Raw genomic sequence first — 20,548 nt, 5'->3', positions numbered from 1 at the left:
AGGGGGTAAGTTTCTAAAGAAACTGTGGTGCTGCGTTGGTGGGAAAGTATAACAGGGGTAATTTGTTAACAACTGAGTTGAACACGTAAATTGGCCACCGTAAAGAGTGTAAAAGGCTTTACCCTCTACGGGGGCCGGCTTATGTTTTGAAGTCAGTTGATAACACCAAATTACCTGTTAAACCAAAGCATAGCGTTTTCATTTGCGCATGCTCAAATGAACACACGGTGTAGACAAAGCGGATAAATGAGTGTACATGCTTGTAACACACGAGAAATTTTTTACGCGCGTAAAGGAATAGGAACGACAATATTTACATAGTATAACTATCGAGGCAAAATGGCGGCATTTTTTAAATTCCCATTGTCTGTTTTCATTTCACGAGGAGAAACCCAAACCAAAACAGACAAGACTAACGTTTTCAGGAAAGTTTCCGTCTACGTCACTAAAACCTTCTAAAACCTTAAAACCTTCTACGTCACAAAAAAAAAAAAAAAAATATGTTGCAGAAGCAGGTGTGGATTTATCAACAGAAGTAGAGCATCCTTAATATGGCTACAAAGTTCGTAGCACCTTTTGCCTTAAGCCGGCGACACACCTTGGATTTTATGCGCCAATTGCAGCCAATTTGATCGCCACAGATAGCTGCGGACACACTTGGCGATTTTTTTTTTTTGCCGATCGCGACAATGTGGCACTTCATCCCAGGTTCCATAGGGTGACGTTTAAAAATTGCGCGAACCAATATAAACAAACAGAATGGCGACAGCGAAGCGAAAAAAAAAATTGTTGGCTGCCATAATTTTTTTGCACCCAAAGCGCTCCAGGAAGCGTTCTTAAAAGTGGGACAATGGAAAAGTATGGTCAAAGACATGGATTTATTGAAACGCAGAGTCTTTCTTGAGACGATTACCGTAGTCGCTCGACGTTACACCAAATAAGCATGGCTTTTCTGACCACAGTGTGGTCAAATTTACCTCTTTTTCTTCGGTTCAGAAACAATTTTCGATGCCTTTCCGCCATTTTGAAAAATCATGTGATAATATCGCCCAACTTGATTGGTTAATTTTACTGCCCGACTCCCAGAGTAAAGGCGAGAAAATCGCGGGAACGGGCAGACTTAGCGAATGCCGGCGAATTAAATCGCCGATATCTGACATGCCAGATATCGGCGATTTTATACCCCGATCGCGGGGATTGGCGAATATCGCAATCGCCGCACCGAGCACAATTGGCGATTTTCGCCGATCACCGTGATCGGCGTATAAAATCGCCAGGTGTGTCACCGGCTTTAGCGCTTCTTTACGTCATCGCCTCCTCGGTGGTTAAATCCCTGGCGAAAAAGTTTGTTTTTTTGGTGGAAAACCAGCATCAGCTTTGTTTGCAAAGGAATAAGAATGGTAGCCCTAAACGCTCAAAAGGCACGAGTAATGAAGCATGCGCAGTCATTTGCGCGCTGTGTCTTACGGGCATTATTTCAAATAAAACTGTTGAGACATTTTGTTTATTTTTTAAATTATCCCACTCTTTAAAAAGTAACATTAGCACAAAAAGTTTGTTAGCGGGTTATGTTCCAGGACCTCAGGTAGAACATGAAAAAATATATGTTCTCTTGTATTTTTTTTTGCCCATAACTATCAAACGTAACCTCAACAAAATAACGAAGGTGGGCCAAGGGTTAAGAGTCAAAAAAACGTCACTCAAAAAAGCCACTCGAAATCAAAAAAAAAAAGAAAACTCTCTCTAAAGGATGCTAACTCAGCTTTTATATACGCATGGTGATGCTCAAAGGACCCATTCCAAAATCAATAAAAACATAAGTAAAACATTATAAGTACGTTCGAGACTAATACGTAGTGACAATTACTAACTTATCGCTGGCGGTTAAGAGATCCCGCCACTGAGAAGAAGGGAAACAAAGGGAGATCCGATCGCTACGGCCCTTTGTGCTCTTAGCATCCAGCCTCTATCCACGAGTCTACAGATGAGGTCCACAGCAAAGCAGCAGTGCTGGTTCGCCAATGATGCGGGTGGGGCAGGCTCCACTACAGAAATCAAGAGATGGCGTTGTTGAGTACCCTGGGTCCAGATTTTGGCTATTCTTAAACGCCAAGAAGTGCTGGATTATCGCAAAGCGGGACAAGAAAGAAAGTGTGAAAGAAATATCTAAGGACACAGACATTAATATGACAATGGAAGGGAAGAACCATTAAAGAGCGGCGATCGGCTCACGAGAGGAATTCGTCAATGAGAAGGTGTCTGATTTGGTCTTGTGAAATAGTTCAATTCGTAGAGTTTCCTCAGATATAACCAAAGGCATGCCCTCCTTTCACCTTCGGCTTAACATCGTCTTTCTAAACTTTCCACCTCTATTCTGAACAGAAGACATCGGTTCTTGGAAGATGTTTTTTGTTAGAAGATAAGAAAATTAAGAAAAATACGACATTTTTCAACACCCGACACCCTCTTTCTATTACTTTTGGTAGGTCGTTGGACAGCAACCAGTTGAGGAAATTACCATCAGGCATTTTCAGTAGCAAACGCGCGTCAAATCCATTGCGCATTGGTGAAAAAAAACCCAGCAGATACGAGCAGTGTTGTCTTGGCTCCAAAAAAAATCAGCTACTACGAAGTAGGAATGTTTAATTTTCGTAAACATGTAATTTATTTCCTCTGCAAGTAAAATGGGGTATGGGTGTGGGTCAAGTGCATCCTCAGACACCACCCTCCTACCCCCGTGTTACATCCCTGTCCTCACTTCTGCTGAACACTACTTTACGAATCTTTAAATTTTTTGGATCTTTTAATTTTGCTCGTTCTGCAAATTATCAAAGAAAACTTATGACGTCTATTTTAAAGTTAGTATGTTCTGAAGTTAGTGCTCTGAACGAAAATTCCTTTCTATCTCTGGGTTTTTTTTTTTTTTTTTTTTTATTTTTTTTTTTACACAATCTCCTTGTCAAACTACACTTCTAAGTTTTTCGCCTTTTACAAGTTTTCTAATGGTAAGCTTCCTCGGTCAAAAGTGGCATAGCTCATTTTAAAGAAAACCAAGTAGACCAGAGAAAGAAATCTATTCAATGAAGCATCATTACACAGCGTCGATCTCTAAACTCCATGCAACAAATCGAAGCAGGGTCAGGTCAATGTTCAGTGGACTCCTCCTTATTTACCTATTTCTTTATCTTTGTCATATGAGAGTCATAAGTACTTGCTAGTGACACTTATGGTGTTTAACTTGCACAAGAAGAGACGTCAAAATATAAATAAGTATCTAGTTCGTTTAGTATCATTTAGTCATTCGTTCATATTTGGCATGTAGTTTCTATAGGAATTCGCTGTTCAAAGTTATTTAGGTTTAAGCCATCGCAATGAGTTTCCAAGTTGGACATGTGTTGTTTAAATTCAATAAGTGGACGCTCATATTTTGTCTACGAACGTTTTATAGAGCTGTTTCATACGTCCCAAATAACGAACTAAAATATATCTGTTGGTCAAAAGTGAAGACCATTCTTCCCAGATTTAATCCTACTAATTTTTTAAAAGGAAGAAGAGTACATGAAGAGATAATTTCAGGACAGTTAGTGACGTTTAAGGCATTAAAATATATAGACTTTGTCTCCAAAGTCACAGATTTATATTAATGTATGATACATCAGTCTTGATGACTCTTCAGCTCCGAAGAAAAAATGCTAAGCTTGTAATCTATCTTATATGAAGGAGTAATATAGTTTTTAATTACTTAGTGATTATTTACCCTAATAAAATCTGATTATCATTAATGATTAATATATAGTAATTCATTCAAGCAATTTCTCAGCCTGATTCCCTTTAAGACCGTCGAGTTGGGAAAAGGGGGTAGTGAATGCCCACCAGAGGCCAACTTTTGCTACTTAAGGGAAGGGCGTCTCGTTGTCTCGTTCAATCGAGCTGATTTTGAATGTGCTGACAAGGAAAAGTTCGTTACTTAGGCCGGAAGATAAACCAAAAAAACATCAATGCAGCACAACATGACAAAGTCTCAAGGCTGCTATGTGACAAATCAAAACAAAGTCTGGTCACATTTTAAGTACGCAGGTTACTAATTGATAATAGCGTAAAAAATGTTCTCAATGTGACCGGTTTTTAACTGAAGCCTCTAGAGGTCAAAACTACTTACCAGTTAAACCTGTATTAGTTCGCGTACAAAGTAAAGCGCATGAAAGGTGTCTATTTTCTATGATTTACAAGGCCTGGAGAACAACAAGAAAACTCATAACATTTATTCGAGTCTCTCAGTAAGGCTCTCTAAGAGTCCTATCGCGACTTGGTAGAACCATGTGTTTTGAGATGGTAGGCCATCAACTCCTTTTAAAGTTCTGTTTACCCCCTGTCTTTTCTGATATGTCGGGCTGCTAACGCTAATGGTGGCGTGGCAAATTCTCAGCAAGACATATAGCAACTTTACTTTACTTCAGAGGACTAAGGAGATGTGTCCAAGGATAAGCTTAGCTTTACTGATGGAGCATGGTCAACCAGTGACATCTAGAAGTGGGGCACTCCCGTTGGCAGTGAGGAAGTGCTCAAAGATCGAGAAGGAATTTTTTTGCCCCGGTCCTTGGTATACAGCGTAACCACCTATATGTGTTCGGTAAGAAAGTCATCCTGCGGACTGCTTTTGTCGCGACTTCAGCAGTATGACTACAAGATACGCTACAAGCCTAGGAAAGGTGTACTGACAGCCAACACTTTGTCAAGAGCTTACATAAAGGACTGTGAGCGTTGGTCCCCAGAAGTAAGAGGTCGAACGCTCACATGCCTATCAATTCCTTCCTTTTTCAGACCTCTAACTCAATGACATCCAGAGGGAGAGAGAGACGACTTGTCCCTCAGCGCTTCAGAGCTTGAAAAACACAATCTTGGAAGGCTTCCTTGTTGCAAAAAATGTGAGACCACTAAGACTAAAGAGCTAGACAAACCCACAGTGGCAATACCAAAGGCCCACTCTCTCTCTCTGTAACACCTGACAATTTTCAAAATCGCCCATAGATAGACAGAGCTCTGTACGCAATAAGTCTACTGGACTTCAAGAAAATACGACGATAGTTGAAAACGCTCAGATCAGGTAGGGACCTAAAAGTGTGAACAAGGACCACGAGAAAAATTGTGCGTGGCACCGGGCAACCGAAAGCTTCGTCGAAAAGTGGAATTATTTCTGAGGTCCAAAATGTGTCCGGTCGGAAATCAATCTCATCGAGAATCAACTGATCATGAACCAACCAATTCATTTAGATGACATAATCGAGGGGGTTCTCGAACTTAAACTGGCGAGATGGAAAGCAAATTGACATATTACAAAGCACACTTAAAACAAACTGAAAAAAGGAAAAAGCAAGCCTTTAGAATATTTAAAATCCAATTTCATTGAAACGACGATTATACTTCTTGCAATCTGAGAAATACTGGGATCATAATTGCACTTCTCCTCTCAAGAATCTCTGAAATCTCACCATCCCATAGGGGAGGAAGCTCCAGTTTTACGGCAAATCGCAGTGCGTGGGAAATTAACGTCTATCGCGAGAAGACGAATTTTTGAAACTGTGATGTGAAGCGTCTTGCTTAAGGACACAAATTTAAACTTTAATAAACCCCAATTTTTTAGTCAGTTCTCCTTTCATTATATCTGTAGCGGGCATCCATGCAAATCTGTATTATGACTTGCTATATTTTAATTTTAGAAGTACAGAAGGTAGAAGTACGACGTTTTTACTTGATCATACTTCCGTGTCAGTGTCTATATTTATAATCATAATCTTGTAATTCCACGAGGATTGACCGTGAGTAAACGTAAAGTCTTTCACGTAAATTAAGTGACACATTCTGACATGAAAGGAGGCGATTTATGTTAAGAGCGTTTTATCGGATAACCATTTATTTTTTTTATTCTTTATATCAGTATGACAAATTTCTTATGCATATCGAATTTTACTTGACAATGCCAAACTGACAGCTTAAAGAAGGCCACTATTAACAATTTCAAATTGTATAATTCTAATTTTTTTTTTTTTATCTTTTAGAGACTTGTCTGATAACCCGTTGAAGAGTTTGCCATCTGACATTTTCGCTACAAATACTAAATTGATTTGGCTGTAAGTTAATTTTTCCTCTATTAAGGGACATCAAACAATATTTGTCTTTGTATTTTAAAACACATTAACCACTATTACGTGTTTATAAATGTTTGGGTACCACTTTTAGTTTGAAAAAAAAGAAAAAAAATTTCACTCTGATATTATGATTATACGCTGAGACTAACAGATCATATGACGACATTAGAAAGGCTTTAAGGAAAGAGTATAAAATAAAATAAAATTGGACAATGATCCTCGAAGTTGACCTGTATTTTACAATTGCAAAAACTGAGAAGCCCGAAGAAAAATTCAGGCTTCAACAAGATTCAAACCCGTGCCTCCCCAAACCTAGTGGGGTGCCTCAACCAACTGAGCTAAGACGCCACTCGTTGAGATCAGGGCACATTTTGGAGGGTTCTTCTTCTATCCCGTAGAGGAATATTATCATATTTTTTGATGAAATGAAAAATTTTGCGGATGAAAATCAAGCAAAGCAATCCCTGCAGGTAAGGTGCAATTGCACAACCGCGCCTGCGAAGATCAGTTTTGTACTTGATTTTCATCTGCAGGTCAAAATGAAACTTTTTAAGAAAATAGGATCAAAATACAAGACAAGATATCGCAAGAACTTTCGGAATCATGTGAGGAGGAAAAATACGATGGTGTATTCGAGAATCAGAAAGATAACCTTTCTATATGTTTTCGGAGCAACAGATTCGGAAAGGAAACGGGGGAACCACAAATTATCGTAAGATGAACCGCCAAAAAAAAAAAAGAAAGCCTGCTTCAGTTCATCTATCATGGGAAAAGGCCCGAAAGGTGGCCTAAGACCGATGTAGCTGGAGGATTGTTTCGAGGCCTTATGAGTAGCTTGTTTCTCCGTCAAAGGGTACATAACTGAGTTAGGATAAGCACGACAGCAAAACCTTGCTCGTCTTGACAAGTGAGAATATTAAAACACATGTACATGGCTGCACCATTTTGATTTCACGGTAAAATCTCAATAATAATCATTTTGAGTTGTCTACACAATCCTCAAGCTGCATTTCAAAACTGAGTTTATTCCACTAGTCATCTGGTTTATTACTTTATATGCATCCCAGCTCTGGCCTTTATTTAGTGTGCTAAATTTTCGTCGAATTCATAGGTACTTGTCTGAAATACAATTGCACCACCTACCTCCAGGAATCTTTGACAAGAACACACAGCTAAGGTTCTGTAAGTAACCTCATTTTTTCTGTCTGATCCGCGCTCCTAGATTCTTAGTGATGCAATGTAAGCGTTAATAAGATTGACAAAATTTGCAAATATTTCATTCATAATATGTAGCTATTTAAGTACAAAATAAATTCATCTTTAATTAACACTACTAGTCAACTTTCGCACCTGCAGAATAAGACTAACTGTAATCTCAGACCAGCTGCACAACCGTTCTACCGGACTCCAACTGCTTTTGTTGTTGTCGTTGTGTTATTAATTTATGAGATTATTCGTTTCGCTTCGTAAATCAAGAATTAATATGAAATATCATGAAGATCACATATCGACTGTTGCATTCTGGATCTTTGTCCAGGACTGACGTTTTGAGATTCTGTCTCTGTATAAAGGCATCAAGAAGTGCCTTCATTAAATAAAGATCATTCCAATTTCCATCATTAACAACTTTCCATATCTAGTCAAATTTGATTATAATCTTATGTTGTAAATCGAGTAAACACATGAAGTTTAGCACCACACAACTCTTCGCTCAAGGACAGTGCATGCCGACTTTGGCTCACAAGTCAGAACAAACCGTAAATGTATTTGCGATCACAGCCCTGAAGGTGTTCAGGTAGTACCTGCCTATCCACTAGCGTCAATATGAACTTCGCTTGTGTGATGGTCTTTAAACTAATCGTCAGTTTTATATGGTAAATACGCAGACGCCTGAATGACAACGACATGCAAGGGTTGAATGGAAGTGGCCTTCCACAAACTTGACATGTTTAGAGGAACTGTCAGTTAAGATATCAATACGGCTGTGGAAGATAGAGCGGGGTTGGTGGTGTGGGTGTGGTAAACGGGCAGCAGCATTCCCCTCTCTACCGGCCTGTCTATACTTGTTTTTCAAATTAACTTTTTTTTCCTTGCTCTTGTTCGTCCCTTCCACTCAGTGATCACAAGACGAGTCGGTTTTATAACTGTTTTAATGAAAATAAACATATTTTACATACAGGTCACATGTTTTTTTTTTTAATTTCACACACAGATGGTTGCCAGACAACAACTTCACGGAATTGCCTCCTAATTGATTCCAAGATCTCAAAGCTTGAAAGAACGGTAAGTTATTTCATTCCCAGCTTTCCCTTTGTTTTAACTCAAGTGACTACATAAATGTGTTCCAGCACTTACTAAAATTTTCCGTTGCTTTTTGTTAAATCACTGCTAGTGTTATTTAAACACAGATTCCGGGTAGTATCATACTTTCGTTCGTCCCTTTCTACTATTGAGAGCATATCGAAAGAAAATCTTTTTCAGTTACAGATTATTAAAATCTTGGGGGTCCCACTGCACTTAATAACACGTTTTAAAATTGAACCATCGAGAATTTTGTGTTTGTTGCTGAAACTAACATTTCAGTGACAAGCGATCATACATACAACAATGAAAATTCACGCATGTTCTGAATAGCAGAGTTGTTTTTTATGGGGTTGTCTTTCTCTGTTTGTGAAAAAGGGTTGGCAGAGTGCTTTTCTTAGGATCACGAGCCTAATGATTGCATTGTTATTGATCCAAGAGGCAGCCATTTGCCAGTGTTGTGGAAAAGAGTTCAGTATGCACGCAGATTTCAAGTTTTCCAACGCCTTCAATTCTGCTTTTTGTCATAAATATTGACCAAACTAAATAAAAATGAAGTGGACTCTTGAATATTCTTCTGTACTGTAAGACAAAACATTGCATTTGTATAACTACGTACTTCTCTTTGGTTCTTTGGTTGTTTTTCTGATGACCAGAATCTTTATGTATTTTTACCCTAAATAAATTTCAGTTTGCAGACTTAAAATGCATTTTCCCCCCCCTTGATTCGCGTCCATTCCTCTCAGCTATCTGTCCCAAATAACAAGTTGAATAGGCTTTACCAGACGGACAGTGTTAACAGCCTTTCCAAGCGGACATATTTGTTAGTGAGTTAGTTAGTTGAACCAAGGAGAATACTTGGACGAAACAAATGATCATTCTTTAAAATAAGTGTTGTTAAAAGCACAAGGCCAGTTCATAGTTTTGAAACAATCATGAAGTTGTTTTCCAGCTCGTATCTGCAAATCTTAATTTGAAGTAGACGATGCTATCTTATGTATTTCTTGTGCTTTCGGTTTAGTAATGTTAAGTTACTTTTTGTGGTGTAAGAATTTAATAGCTTCTGATTAAATAGCAACCTCAAACAATCTCCCAGATTTCAGTTTGGTAGCTCTAACATAAGCGAAATTTTAGTAACTGTGTAATAATTGTTTTCAGGGATTTATCAAACAATGAACTTGAAAATCTGCCAGCGTATGCTTTCAAAAACATAAGAGCGGTAAAATTTCTGTAAGTAAGATTGATACCGTCCCAAATATTAAGAACTGTTTTAAAAGATTTTCCTTGAAAATAACAGCACTTGGTGACTATCAAAGCTTCTCAGTGAATGACAACTTACATTGTAAATTACTTCTGGAAGGCAAAGGTTGTTTTGTTTCCTTTTTATCTGGCGTGACAATATCTAAGAATTTGTTGTATTGCCAGATCAGACTACCCTGGCACTAATTTTGTAATTTGTCACAGAGAATGAACTTGAGAGTTTTCGCGCGTAATCTTGAGATCATTATAGATAAGTCTGATGTGTTCTTTGAACATTAAGATATAATACTGGAGCTATTTTACTGGAAAACGTTTGCCAATTCCCTGCCTTAACCGCAAATCTTCACAAAAAAAGTAGAGCTAAAGATATCACTACACATTTCATTCTAAACTGCACATAATGCTTTCTTCAGGAAAATGGAGTACAACAAAATTAAGAACGCATTCATGAAGATCAGTTCCAGGGCTTGGTGGAGCTATTGGATTTGTAAGTGCATCTAGAGTTTAACCATTTTCCACAATGATCTGAATCTCAAACCGTATACAGTATATTTTTTTACTGTTAACTCCGTCATTGTTCAAATAAATTTGCCCTACCCAATCATATTATGTTATTGTACTTTAATATTTATTTCCTTATCCGTTTCCTTTGTTTAAGATATCTCTCGGAGAACCAAATCGAGGCTCTGCCTGATAAAATTTTCAAGGGCGTTAAAAAGCTCAGATCTCTGTAAGTACAGTTATCACATACAAAACATTCCAGAATATTTGAAATGATAGAATGAATATGATATCAGCGTTCAAATCTGAGATCTTTGTCTACAAATTACCACGATGTAGAACAGGGGTGGTGCCAGTTATCTTCCTCAACAAAGCAATGTTTTTTAATTTATATTGCACTAAAAATGTGCCTTTATATAACATACTTTTGGTGCACCTAGGTGGATATTATGAAAAAGCGGAAACAAACATTGTGGCGATCTATGTGGTCTTAACTGAAATTCCATGAGAATTTATTAGAATGAGGAATGTGACTGCTGCAAGTCCCCGTTTTGGTGTTAGTTGTAAACAGTTACATTCTTCGTTTCAGGAATATCTTCGGCAATAGGATACAAAACGTTACCAGCACGACTTTCAACTATGCCCACGAATTGCGAATGTTGTAAGTTTACTGCAAATGACAGATGTTTATCTAGGCAACTAAACTTAGTTGCATATATTGAAATCAGATAACATTCTTTTGATTTCGTTTTGTCAAAGAAAAGACTCGTGCAAAGTATTTTGGAAAATAACATAAATATACTAAAGGAATTTTTCCCTGGAAGAGTCCGGAAAGAGGCTTTTGTACAGCGAACGACCTCAACCGAATGGGCTGTCACGTCCATAAAATCAGTAGCCATCAAAAATTTCCAAGAAAGCAAGACGAGACTTATCTTAGGCTAAATGACTACTTTTCAAAGAATCTTTGAGAAAACATCAAGCTAGGGTCCGTACTGAAGATCCTCAGCTAGGTTCCTGATTTTGTCTTTTTGGACAGCCAATTTGAACATTAACATTAACTTAATGAATCTTATTATTGAAATTCACTTTTTTAGGTTATTTATGATATAAACCGACTTAAAATGCACATTATGATTATTTTAAATCACAGGTTCATGCATTACAACCTGATGGCCGAGCTCCCCAAAGGCTTTTTCAAGCATTTGACGCACATCATCAGAGTGTAAGGTTCCATGACGATCCTTTCCTTCACTCATCCCTTCAAAACAATTATTTTAATAATAGTCTATGTTATTAATCAATTAATGATTATTGAGGGATTTCAATGATGCAATAATAGTGTTATTTCTTCTTTTTTTCTTCTTTTTTCGAATTCCAGAACTTTGGACACCAACCTGATGTGCTGCCATCTCGATCTTTTCAGGCAGGATGCTGATTGCGAATATTCCTTCAATGACAATTTCGCAAGCTGCCACTCCATGTTCCGCCACCATGCTCCAAGGAGAACTCTTTGGATTGTCGGTCTTCTCTCGTTGCTAGGGTCTACACCTTTATGACGTAGCGCCTGACAGGCAGCACGCGTTTTTTCCTGCTCCGTGATTCTAAGCGAACTTTCTTCAAAATAACTTCCTCGAAACGACAAAGAGCACTATTTTAATCACAAGTAGATTTTTATAATATTGGCCTCTAGTTACATGGCGATATTTTATTCAAGAGCGGCACTGAATGCCATTTTATCTTCAACGACGAAGAAGTCGCTCGGTCGTGAGTTATGGCGCAACATATCTGATCTGGGAATAACACGGCAAAGACCTACACGTCGAGGGACAAGAGCAGGACAGCGCAAACAAAGGCAGATTGGGATTTGCATGGGGAATGGAGCACGCAAGATTCAGCAATTTCCGAACTTTAATGGGTGTTTCTTTGCCAGGAACTTAATCCTTCACAGGAAACCTCATTTACATAACCAACTGGCGAACATATTAAATATTCAAAATGACACCTTTCCACGTAGCAATCTAAACAACTGCATTGTTATAGATCGCACCAAGGAAAACAGAGCAGCCAGTACTGAATGGTCACCCAAAGTTCCTAAGATCATGTTAGCGAATGTCATAACATGCAAGAATACTATAATCCGCCACAAGCCTACCCTCCATTCGGGTTGTCGGATCACAACGCTGTTGTTGTGTCGCCAAAAGATGGTAAACGTGATGTAAACAGAAAGCACGTTGTTAAAAGGCGTGACTTACGTGAGAGTAACAAGGCTGCCTTGGGGAGATATCTAACCTCTATTGATTGGCCTTTATTGTTCGCTCCTACGGATAGTTGCCAGGAAAAGTGGGAGATTTTCCACACTGCTGTACATACAGGGCTTGATATTCTGATGCCTGAGAAAGAAATTCGCACCTGTAGTGCGGACGCTCCTTGGATTGACCATAAGCTGAAGTCAATGATACTGAAAAGACAAAAAGCGTTCAAATCATATGGCGGCGACTCTGCCCAATTCAAGTTCTTCCGAAATCTGGTTAACCGGGAAAGAAAGGCATGCAGAGCTAAATATTATGAAGTGAGAATTCAGAATTTAAGACAAGAAGCCCCAAAGAAATGGTGGGACGAAGTAAAGCGTCTGAGCGGCTCAAAAGGAAAAATGGCGACCTTTTGAGCCAGATTGACGTGGAAGGTTTTTCAGAATTGTCATTAATAGAAAAGGCCAACACCATCAATGCCGCGTTTTTAGAACCGCTGGAGGAGTACAGACTGCCAACTCCACTAGAGTTTCTCCCCATGGAGGCGAATACAACACCAGAGATCCTGCACGTGGGTGAACAACGTGTTCAGAAGGTTCTGTCTCACCTTAACCCTGGGAAAGCGTGTGGGCCTGATAGAATTCCCAATTGGCTACTGAAGGAATATTCAGATGCAGTAGCTTTCCCAGTGACAGAAATCCTTAATGCCTCCTACTCCGAGCAGCATTTACCAAAAATGTGGAAGTTGGCTGTCGTGACACCCCTGCCCAAAAAGAAATCAGTAAAGGAACTGAAAAAGGACCTAAGACCTATCTCGCTTACTCCATGCATTTCTAAGGTCGCAGAAGGGTTTATTGTGGACGACTACGTCAAACCAGCTGTTATGAGTATCATTGACGACAGCCAATACGGGGCAATACCAAACTCTTCCACGACTATGGCCTTAATTAGCATGTTACATAATTGGTCAATTAACACTGATGGAAATGGCGCTACTGTAAGAACAATCTTATTCGATTATCGAAAGGCCTTTGATTTTATCGACCATGAAATTCTGATTAGAAAACTGCGTACTAAGTGTAAATTGCCAGTTAGTATTACCAATTGGATAGTTGATTTTCTTTCTGATAGATCACAAAGAATTAAGCTGGCTGCGGAGTGCTTTTCGGAGTGGGGATCTGTGCCCTCCGGAGTACCACAGGGCACAAAATTGGGCCCATGGTTATTTGTGCTTATGATAAATGACCTTGAAATCGAGTATCCACTATGGAAATACGTTGATGATACAACAGCCTCGGAGATGATACCAAAAGAGAGTGAAAGTCACGCCCAAAATATAGCAGATTGTGTTATTGAGTGGTCACGGGAAAATAGAGTTCACTTGAATTCTGATAAGTGCAAAGAGCTTCGGATCTCATTTTCTAAAAGGCCCGGGTTCTTTGATCCCATAGTAATTGAAGGCAAAGAGTTGGAGGTAGTTGGTAGCGTAAAGCTCCTGGGCCTTAATATAGCTAGCGATTTGACCTGGAACAGTCATATATCAGAAGTAATCAAAAAGGCCAGTAAGAGGTTGTATTTTTTAGTGCAACTAAAGAGAGCTAGGGTTCCCTTACAAGACCTAGTACTTTTCTACACATCATGTGTAAGATCTGTAACAGAGTACGCGATACCTGTCTTCTATAATGCGCTTCCGCAATATCTGAAGAATGAGCTTTTACGTATTGAGAAACGGTCAATTTCCATTATAACTGCGGGTGATTGCGCGGTTGCTCAAGATTTAGGAATACGACCCATCTTAGAACATTACGAATTTCTATGTCAGAAGTTTTTAAAGGTATCTTAGACAACCCTAGCCACAAGTTAAAGGCGCTTCTTCCACCCATACATAAACCCAGCTATAACTTCAAAAATAAGCGCCAATTTAATATGCCACGCCTTCGCACTTCTAGAACGATGAACACTTTTATATTTGCTATGGCAAGGAAGTTTAATGGCTAGATTTTTATCGATACGATATCCTTTATTTTTGTTACGGCACGCGTGATAATTATAGTAATAATAATGATAATGATAATGTAGATACTTTTAATTAATTTAAATTTATTTTAATTAGTTCACATTTATAGCTAATGTATTTTATTTAATTTATTATTATGTTATTATATTGTAAATTGCTGGTATAATAAGACGTGTAATTAGGTTTTTGAATTTTAAATTTTAAATTTCTTGGATTGTAAAAATGTGTAATTCAGCCCTCGGGCTGCAAATGCATTTGAGATTAAACTATCTATTTAAATTCTATTTATTTATTCGTAGTTGGGTGGCAGTATTTCTACCCTGATAACAATGTGGTCCAGTCTATCATGTTGGTGAATCTGGGTGTATCTGACGGCATCATGGGGGTATACCTTATCATTATTGGCATAAAAGACCTGCAATGGTCAGGGGAATACTACCTGCATGACTATGAGTGGCGCACCGGTTGGTTTTGCCATTTCAATGGTGCCATGTCTGTCTTTTCAAGTGAAGTGTCAGTGATGATGATTTCTCTGATCGCATTGGACAGACTCAAGAACATCGTGTTTCCTTACACCTTTGCAAAAATTACCCCAAGGCAGACCTGTATAATGTGCGTAGTTATCTGGCTGGTGGGAGGCGTTATGGCATTCCTTCCCTTGTCTGGAATGCACTATTTCAGCGAGTGGTACTATGGCAATAATGTAGTGTGCTTGCCCCTACAGCTTTCCCCTGAATTACAAGAAGGCTGGGAATACTCCACTTCCATTTTTATCGTTTTGAATTTTTCCCTATTCATCTTCATCACGGTTGCTTACGTTGCCATCTTGTGGAAATCATGGTCGTCAAGCAGACGGCTTGGTGCACATGGAACTGTTCGTGAAATACGAGCAAGAGCACAAAGTGCACAAGCTAAAAGAGAAAGAGCACTTGCCAAAAGAGTCTTCTTCATTATTCTGACCGATTTCTTGTGTTGGATGCCAATCATTGCTATCGGCATCCGGTCCCACGTCGAGAAAACATTTGATCCTCCTGGTGATCTGGCAGTATGGATTGCAGTGTTCGCTCTGCCGATCAATTCAGCTATCAATCCATTGCTGTATACGCTTTCTACTCCACAGGTAACGTTTCTTTTTTGGTTACTTTGGAATAGCACCTACCGTTATGTTCAAATTTGGTTTCGTGTCAGAGCAGGCTGGCAACTTAATTTTGTAATTGTAACGATTGACATACAAAACAAGCATGAAAAAGTAAATGATCGGACAGATTTTTTTAGCTTCTCCACCGTTAACTTTAACCATAGAGACCAACGTGACTTCTAAATACGTTACTTGAAAGTCTTTACGTAAACTATTCAATATATTTTGAATGTCTAGGTTCAGCCTGCGTTGAAAGCAAAACTGGGGAAGCTGTGGTCCAATGTTCGATCTATTTTCAGCAGAGGACAAAATCAAGAAGGTACAGTTTTAAGCTCCATTGAAAAATACCATGATAACAATAATTGTATTCCAAACCTTGAAATGAACAAACTTTAAGTTTCACCAAATTGAGTATTAGCAACCCAGTTTTCTTTAAGTAACATATGTCATTTTTACTCATAAGGCTTTCAAATGGTATGAAATCGTAGAAAACTCATGTTTTTTTTTAATTTTTTCGAATAAGAAACTGAGCAAATTATTGAAACCACAAAGGTGCAACTGACAATATGTAAAGTTGTAGCAGACGTAGAGAAGAAAACCAGAATGATTCTAAGTAGAGAAGGGATGAATGTAATAAATCATCAAGTTTAATGAAGGCAACGACACGTTTAGAAATCATGATTTCAGTTCGATTTTCTTTAATACACAGCTTTAGAGATACTAACCATCAGAAACATTGAGACGAATAGTTGCCGTTTGCGACAAATTTTTAAAATAAGGTGCTAGCAAAACCTCATTCTACAAACAATTCTAAAAATATGAATCACTATACTTCTGTCTGAAATTATTAGATGACGATCCATTCTGAATTGTTTGTCTGAGCGTTTTTTTTTTTCCCTTTGGATAAACCTAACAATGACCATTATTTTTTTATTGGTGTTCCTTTTTATATCAAAGAAGCAGAAAATGATCAGCAGGGACAGATTGGAAATGGGGATGAACATGCTAACGTCGAGGAGGGTAAAAAATATAGTGCTTCTCAATCTAATCACATATCTTCTCTACACCTCTGTGGGGTTCTATGTGCGATACTTTTCTTTCCTTTCTCTTTTCTGTACTTAATTCCTTTTTTTCATTTTTCTCCCCCCTAGGAGAACAGGTTGAAATGCAGTTAATAGCACAGATCGAAATCCCAGAAGTGGAAGCCCCTGAATTGCCTGCTCCCCAACCAGGTCAGTAAATAAGTGTAGAATTTTTTATGCCAAAGACAATGTTGTAATTGACTTTGTAATTCAACTCTCTTGCCAGGTGTGTATAGTCTAATTAATTAATCTATCAAATATGAGCTCTTTCAAATAAGATGCCCAGAAACCACAGTATTCTTTTTCTGCTCTGATAGTTGCTGTAGGTGCACTTCGAGAAAGGAGAGTTCAAGGAAGGGTTTCTCGTATGACACAAATGTAATGAAATTAGGTTGGATTAATTTTGATTGATAAGTTACCTCCAGATATTCTGGTGATAAATTGCCTTATGCACTTTTAACACCTCCACTCATGATATCACCATTCCTTTACATTAGTAAACTGTAATGTGCCAAAGTATGTAGTATTCCAGTATGGAAGGAAGATACCATCGTCCCCCATATGATGTGGTTGTAGTAAATGAATGATACGTATATATTGACAATGATTATTCGTTGTTTCCAGTTTTCAGTTATATTATATGAAAAATAACTTTAAGATAACTCTTTGCTCTGTTGGCAGATATTGAACAAGCCTGTGAGGGGGATGCGAATCCATCTTCCTCAGGTAAAAATTATTTATGAAAGAAATATCAAAAGAAGGCATAGACAACCGCTCTATTTACAAAAGAAGTACTGCAAAAATCACAGTTATACAAGGTGACTTCAACTGCATATTGCACCTTACAACCGATCATAAGAATCGCCAAAATGAAGAAAGGTAATGCGTCTTAACCGACTGTCTTTGGCAGAGGTATTATTCCGGCTACCATTTTCATGCGCAGTAATTAACTTGCAGATTTAAATTTGAGCTTTGTAACTCAGTGATGTTTGATCAATCAATGAATACTCAAATAAATATATGAAAATCTAACGTACGTAAAATACATTTGTAAAGAAATTTATTTCAGAATAAAACATGAACCATGAGCATTATGTCATGTTTTACTCTACTTGTTCCTTAAAACAGATTATGAGGATGATTTCGACATCAGACCAGCCTCTGAAAAGACTGTAGAAGGTAAACACCTTTTCAATTTTCATTTTTTTTAAAGAAATGTCATAACTCTACAAAACAGCGAAAGGTGGCTGGTGCTAACAAGCTGGCGCACTTGGTATACTTGATTGCATGGTTTTGTATGTCAAACCAATAAGATTAGGGTTATCATATTAACACGTAATCACCAATCAAATCACAGATTCTAAGTCTGTCTCATGAAAAAATTAGCGAGAGCAGCTTTTTGGCCACTATTTCCCGTAAGGCACAAAACCCTTCCTCAGTTACTAAACCTAACGGGTCTATGCAATCAAAAAAGTCCTGTCGGAAAGTTTGCTGTTGTCAAAGACTTAAGACATATTTGCGTTATTAACGTTTGAGCCTTTCCGGAATAACTCGCGGTTTATTTAAATGGATGGTATTCTTTAATGCAATCACTGTTCATCATCGCGAGAGCCAGTATCGACGAAGAACACAAAGAGAAGGTAATAGTTGACATTTTCTGTAAGTAGGAGTGTCTCTTCACACTAACAGAAGTTTTTGATGTTGAGAATCGCCCAGTTTTAAGGAACCACTAGTTCCAATTGCAATTAACCATATGAAAGGTTTTAGAAAAATTATCAGAAGTGATCGAAGGTTAAGCTACTTACAAGAACCTTTTTAATGATGGACACTCATCTTCAGTGTTACTTATAGCTTCTTATAATAGTTGCAGAATAAGGCGATTGTTGCGGATTTCAGTGAGCACAATACTTTACTTTCTATAATGTCAAGATATCTTTAATATTTGTGTGCAGGTGAAGAAGGAGGAAGTAAGCATGAACCTAAAAAGACAACTGAGGAAGGTAAAAACAATGAATTGCTTTTTAGGAACTGAACATTTGTCCCACATGGGTCTCATTTATTCCAGCGTACAGTGTAAGTAGCAACAAGGCTAATTTTCTGACTTGATAGCGGGCAATGGGCTGCGTTGTCTAACCTTACGAATTTTAACAATGAATCTGATTTCACACAGCTGTTGAATCTGAGGAGCAGGTGGAAATTGAAGAGATTTCAGTACCCAGTAACAAAGGTAAATGAGATAATGGTTTTTGATTAGTCACTCAAGAGAGTAAGGCATTTTATGAGTAATTAAAACATCTGTTTTCCCTTGGTAGTCACCTGAAAAATTCTAGTGTTGAAATTGGTGAAACATTTATGATTTTAATTCCTAAGTACAAAAACAAAATTTAATGACTGTATACTAACTTACATTGTATCAAATAAATATATTTTTAAAGAAGCTAGAAAAGCTGAAGAAGAAGAGGAGATGCATGAGCCTGACATGGATGTCGTAGAGGAAGGTAACATTTTTCATAAATCAGAAGAGATAAACTCAGATTGTTCCACACATGCTTTATAAGGTGACGCATAAGCAGTCCACTCAATTGGCTGAAGATCACTTGAAGTGCTCTGTCGAAAGGTCGCGATTCACATCGGGAGTTGATTACATTGAGGAAAAAAACACACCACTTGAGTATTATTATACCTCCTCGTAACGAAGAGCCATAACTTTTTATACAATGCTAAAATCCTACATTTATGAATTTATTGAGCCGTTTTAAATGTTTGTTTGTTTTTTAAGCGATACAGTAATAATTTGCCCAGATACAGAAAACAGAACCGCCACTTACCACAACTCATTGAATGGAAATAGTGACTTTGATGTTGTGTACCTCAGGTTTCAAAACACTTCAACACAAGTAAGCAAAATTAAATGAGCTGTAATAAGTGGCAGCTCTGTATTCTGTACTTGTGCAATTTAGTACTGCATCGCTTGAGAAAAAATGAGCGCGTTGCATTTCTATCTCTTTCGTGTTCCGTCTAGGGGAAGAAGACGTGTTTGATACCAGGCCGCTTTAGTACTTTCAAGGTAAATGCTTATTACGTCTGCTTTAATACTGAATACCGCTGACTAAAGGGGTACGGAAAACAAATCCCTCTAAAGAAGGTAGTTTTTTTTGTTACATGAATCCAATCAGAATAAGTGTAATATTTGAGGTTTAGAGTGAAAATCTTCGATGCGTTACGGTGTGTATGCATGTATAGTTGACTCATGATTACTTAAACTATCAGTTTGTTGAACCCGATCTATATTCTGAATCAAAAGTGACTTTTTTGATGCCATTCACAAAGCGTAACTCTATCCTAAATTTTTTTACTCCTTGGCTAACTCAAACCAGTTTCAAATTAGAGATTTCACTGCAACTGTAATGGTTGAAGTTATTGGAGATGAAGGAGATGAAGTCTGATTTGTTGTAGCTATAATATACTGCTTGTCTTTTTCAAAGTCACTTGCAAATTTTTTCAGGCAGCCCATTCATTGTTGGCAGTAAGGCTACCAAAACATTTTCAAACTAATCAATTTTTTCTCTGCTTGATTATGATTTGAAAAAGTATAACTTGAAAAAAAAACTTCTGGGTGGCTAATACGCTGCACTGATGAGTGCTCTCTTTGTATATGCTTGTATATTCAAATTTGCCTTATGTCCTTAATGCACTGACCAGCTTCCTGATTGACAGTCTGGTAACCTGACTATTTGTGCAACTGGCCGGTAAGCCGTCAAATTGAATGGACTACCTGAGCTATGACCACTGGCTGACTGACAGATGGGCTGATTGTCTGCCCGACTGTCTGCTGGACTCTCCACCTGGCCAGT

General features: G+C 38.1%; 2 protein-coding genes across 2 annotated transcripts in view; both read left to right on the top strand.

Annotated features, from left to right (window-relative positions):
- LOC131772413 (G-protein coupled receptor GRL101-like) overlaps nucleotides 1–11,313 on the top strand; it is a 59,454-nt gene extending 48,141 nt beyond the window's left edge. Inside the window, exons 12-13 of the mRNA XM_066166293.1 lie at nucleotides 10,798–10,869; nucleotides 11,303–11,313. Coding sequence (XP_066022390.1) covers nucleotides 10,798–10,869; nucleotides 11,303–11,313 — 83 coding nt within the window. The remainder of the gene's footprint in view (nucleotides 1–10,797; nucleotides 10,870–11,302) is intronic.
- A 64-nt stretch (nucleotides 11,314–11,377) lies between these two features.
- On the top strand, nucleotides 11,378–19,751 carry LOC136280657 (G-protein coupled receptor GRL101-like). The gene is made up of 12 exons (XM_066166292.1): nucleotides 11,378–11,430; nucleotides 11,587–11,751; nucleotides 14,763–15,723; nucleotides 15,850–15,931; nucleotides 16,570–16,632; nucleotides 16,764–16,844; nucleotides 17,376–17,420; nucleotides 17,823–17,873; nucleotides 18,647–18,694; nucleotides 18,865–18,921; nucleotides 19,130–19,192; nucleotides 19,717–19,751. The coding sequence occupies exons 1-12, from the start codon at nucleotides 11,378–11,380 to the stop codon at nucleotides 19,749–19,751; spliced, it is 1,704 nt and encodes a 567-aa protein (XP_066022389.1).
- Nucleotides 19,752–20,548: the final 797 nt, after the last annotated feature.

The sequence above is a fragment of the Pocillopora verrucosa genome, chromosome 5 (assembly GCF_036669915.1).
Source record: "Pocillopora verrucosa isolate sample1 chromosome 5, ASM3666991v2, whole genome shotgun sequence".
NCBI classification, from domain to species: domain Eukaryota; kingdom Metazoa; phylum Cnidaria; class Anthozoa; order Scleractinia; family Pocilloporidae; genus Pocillopora; species Pocillopora verrucosa.
Note: the sequence above shows the minus strand (reverse complement) of the source record. Positions and strands in the feature narration are given on the sequence as shown.

Bases quoted from the DNA above. Each gene is read 5' to 3' on its own strand.
- LOC136280657 (XM_066166292.1), top strand. From the start codon at position 11,378: ATGGCCGAGCTCCCCAAAGGCTTTTTCAAGCATTTGACGCACATCATC. The intron at 16,845-17,375 runs GTCAGTAAATAA...CTCTGTTGGCAG, and splicing joins ATTGCCTGCTCCCCAACCAG to ATATTGAACAAGCCTGTGAG. The intron at 19,193-19,716 runs GTAACATTTTTC...TGTTCCGTCTAG, and splicing joins CATGGATGTCGTAGAGGAAG to GGGAAGAAGACGTGTTTGAT.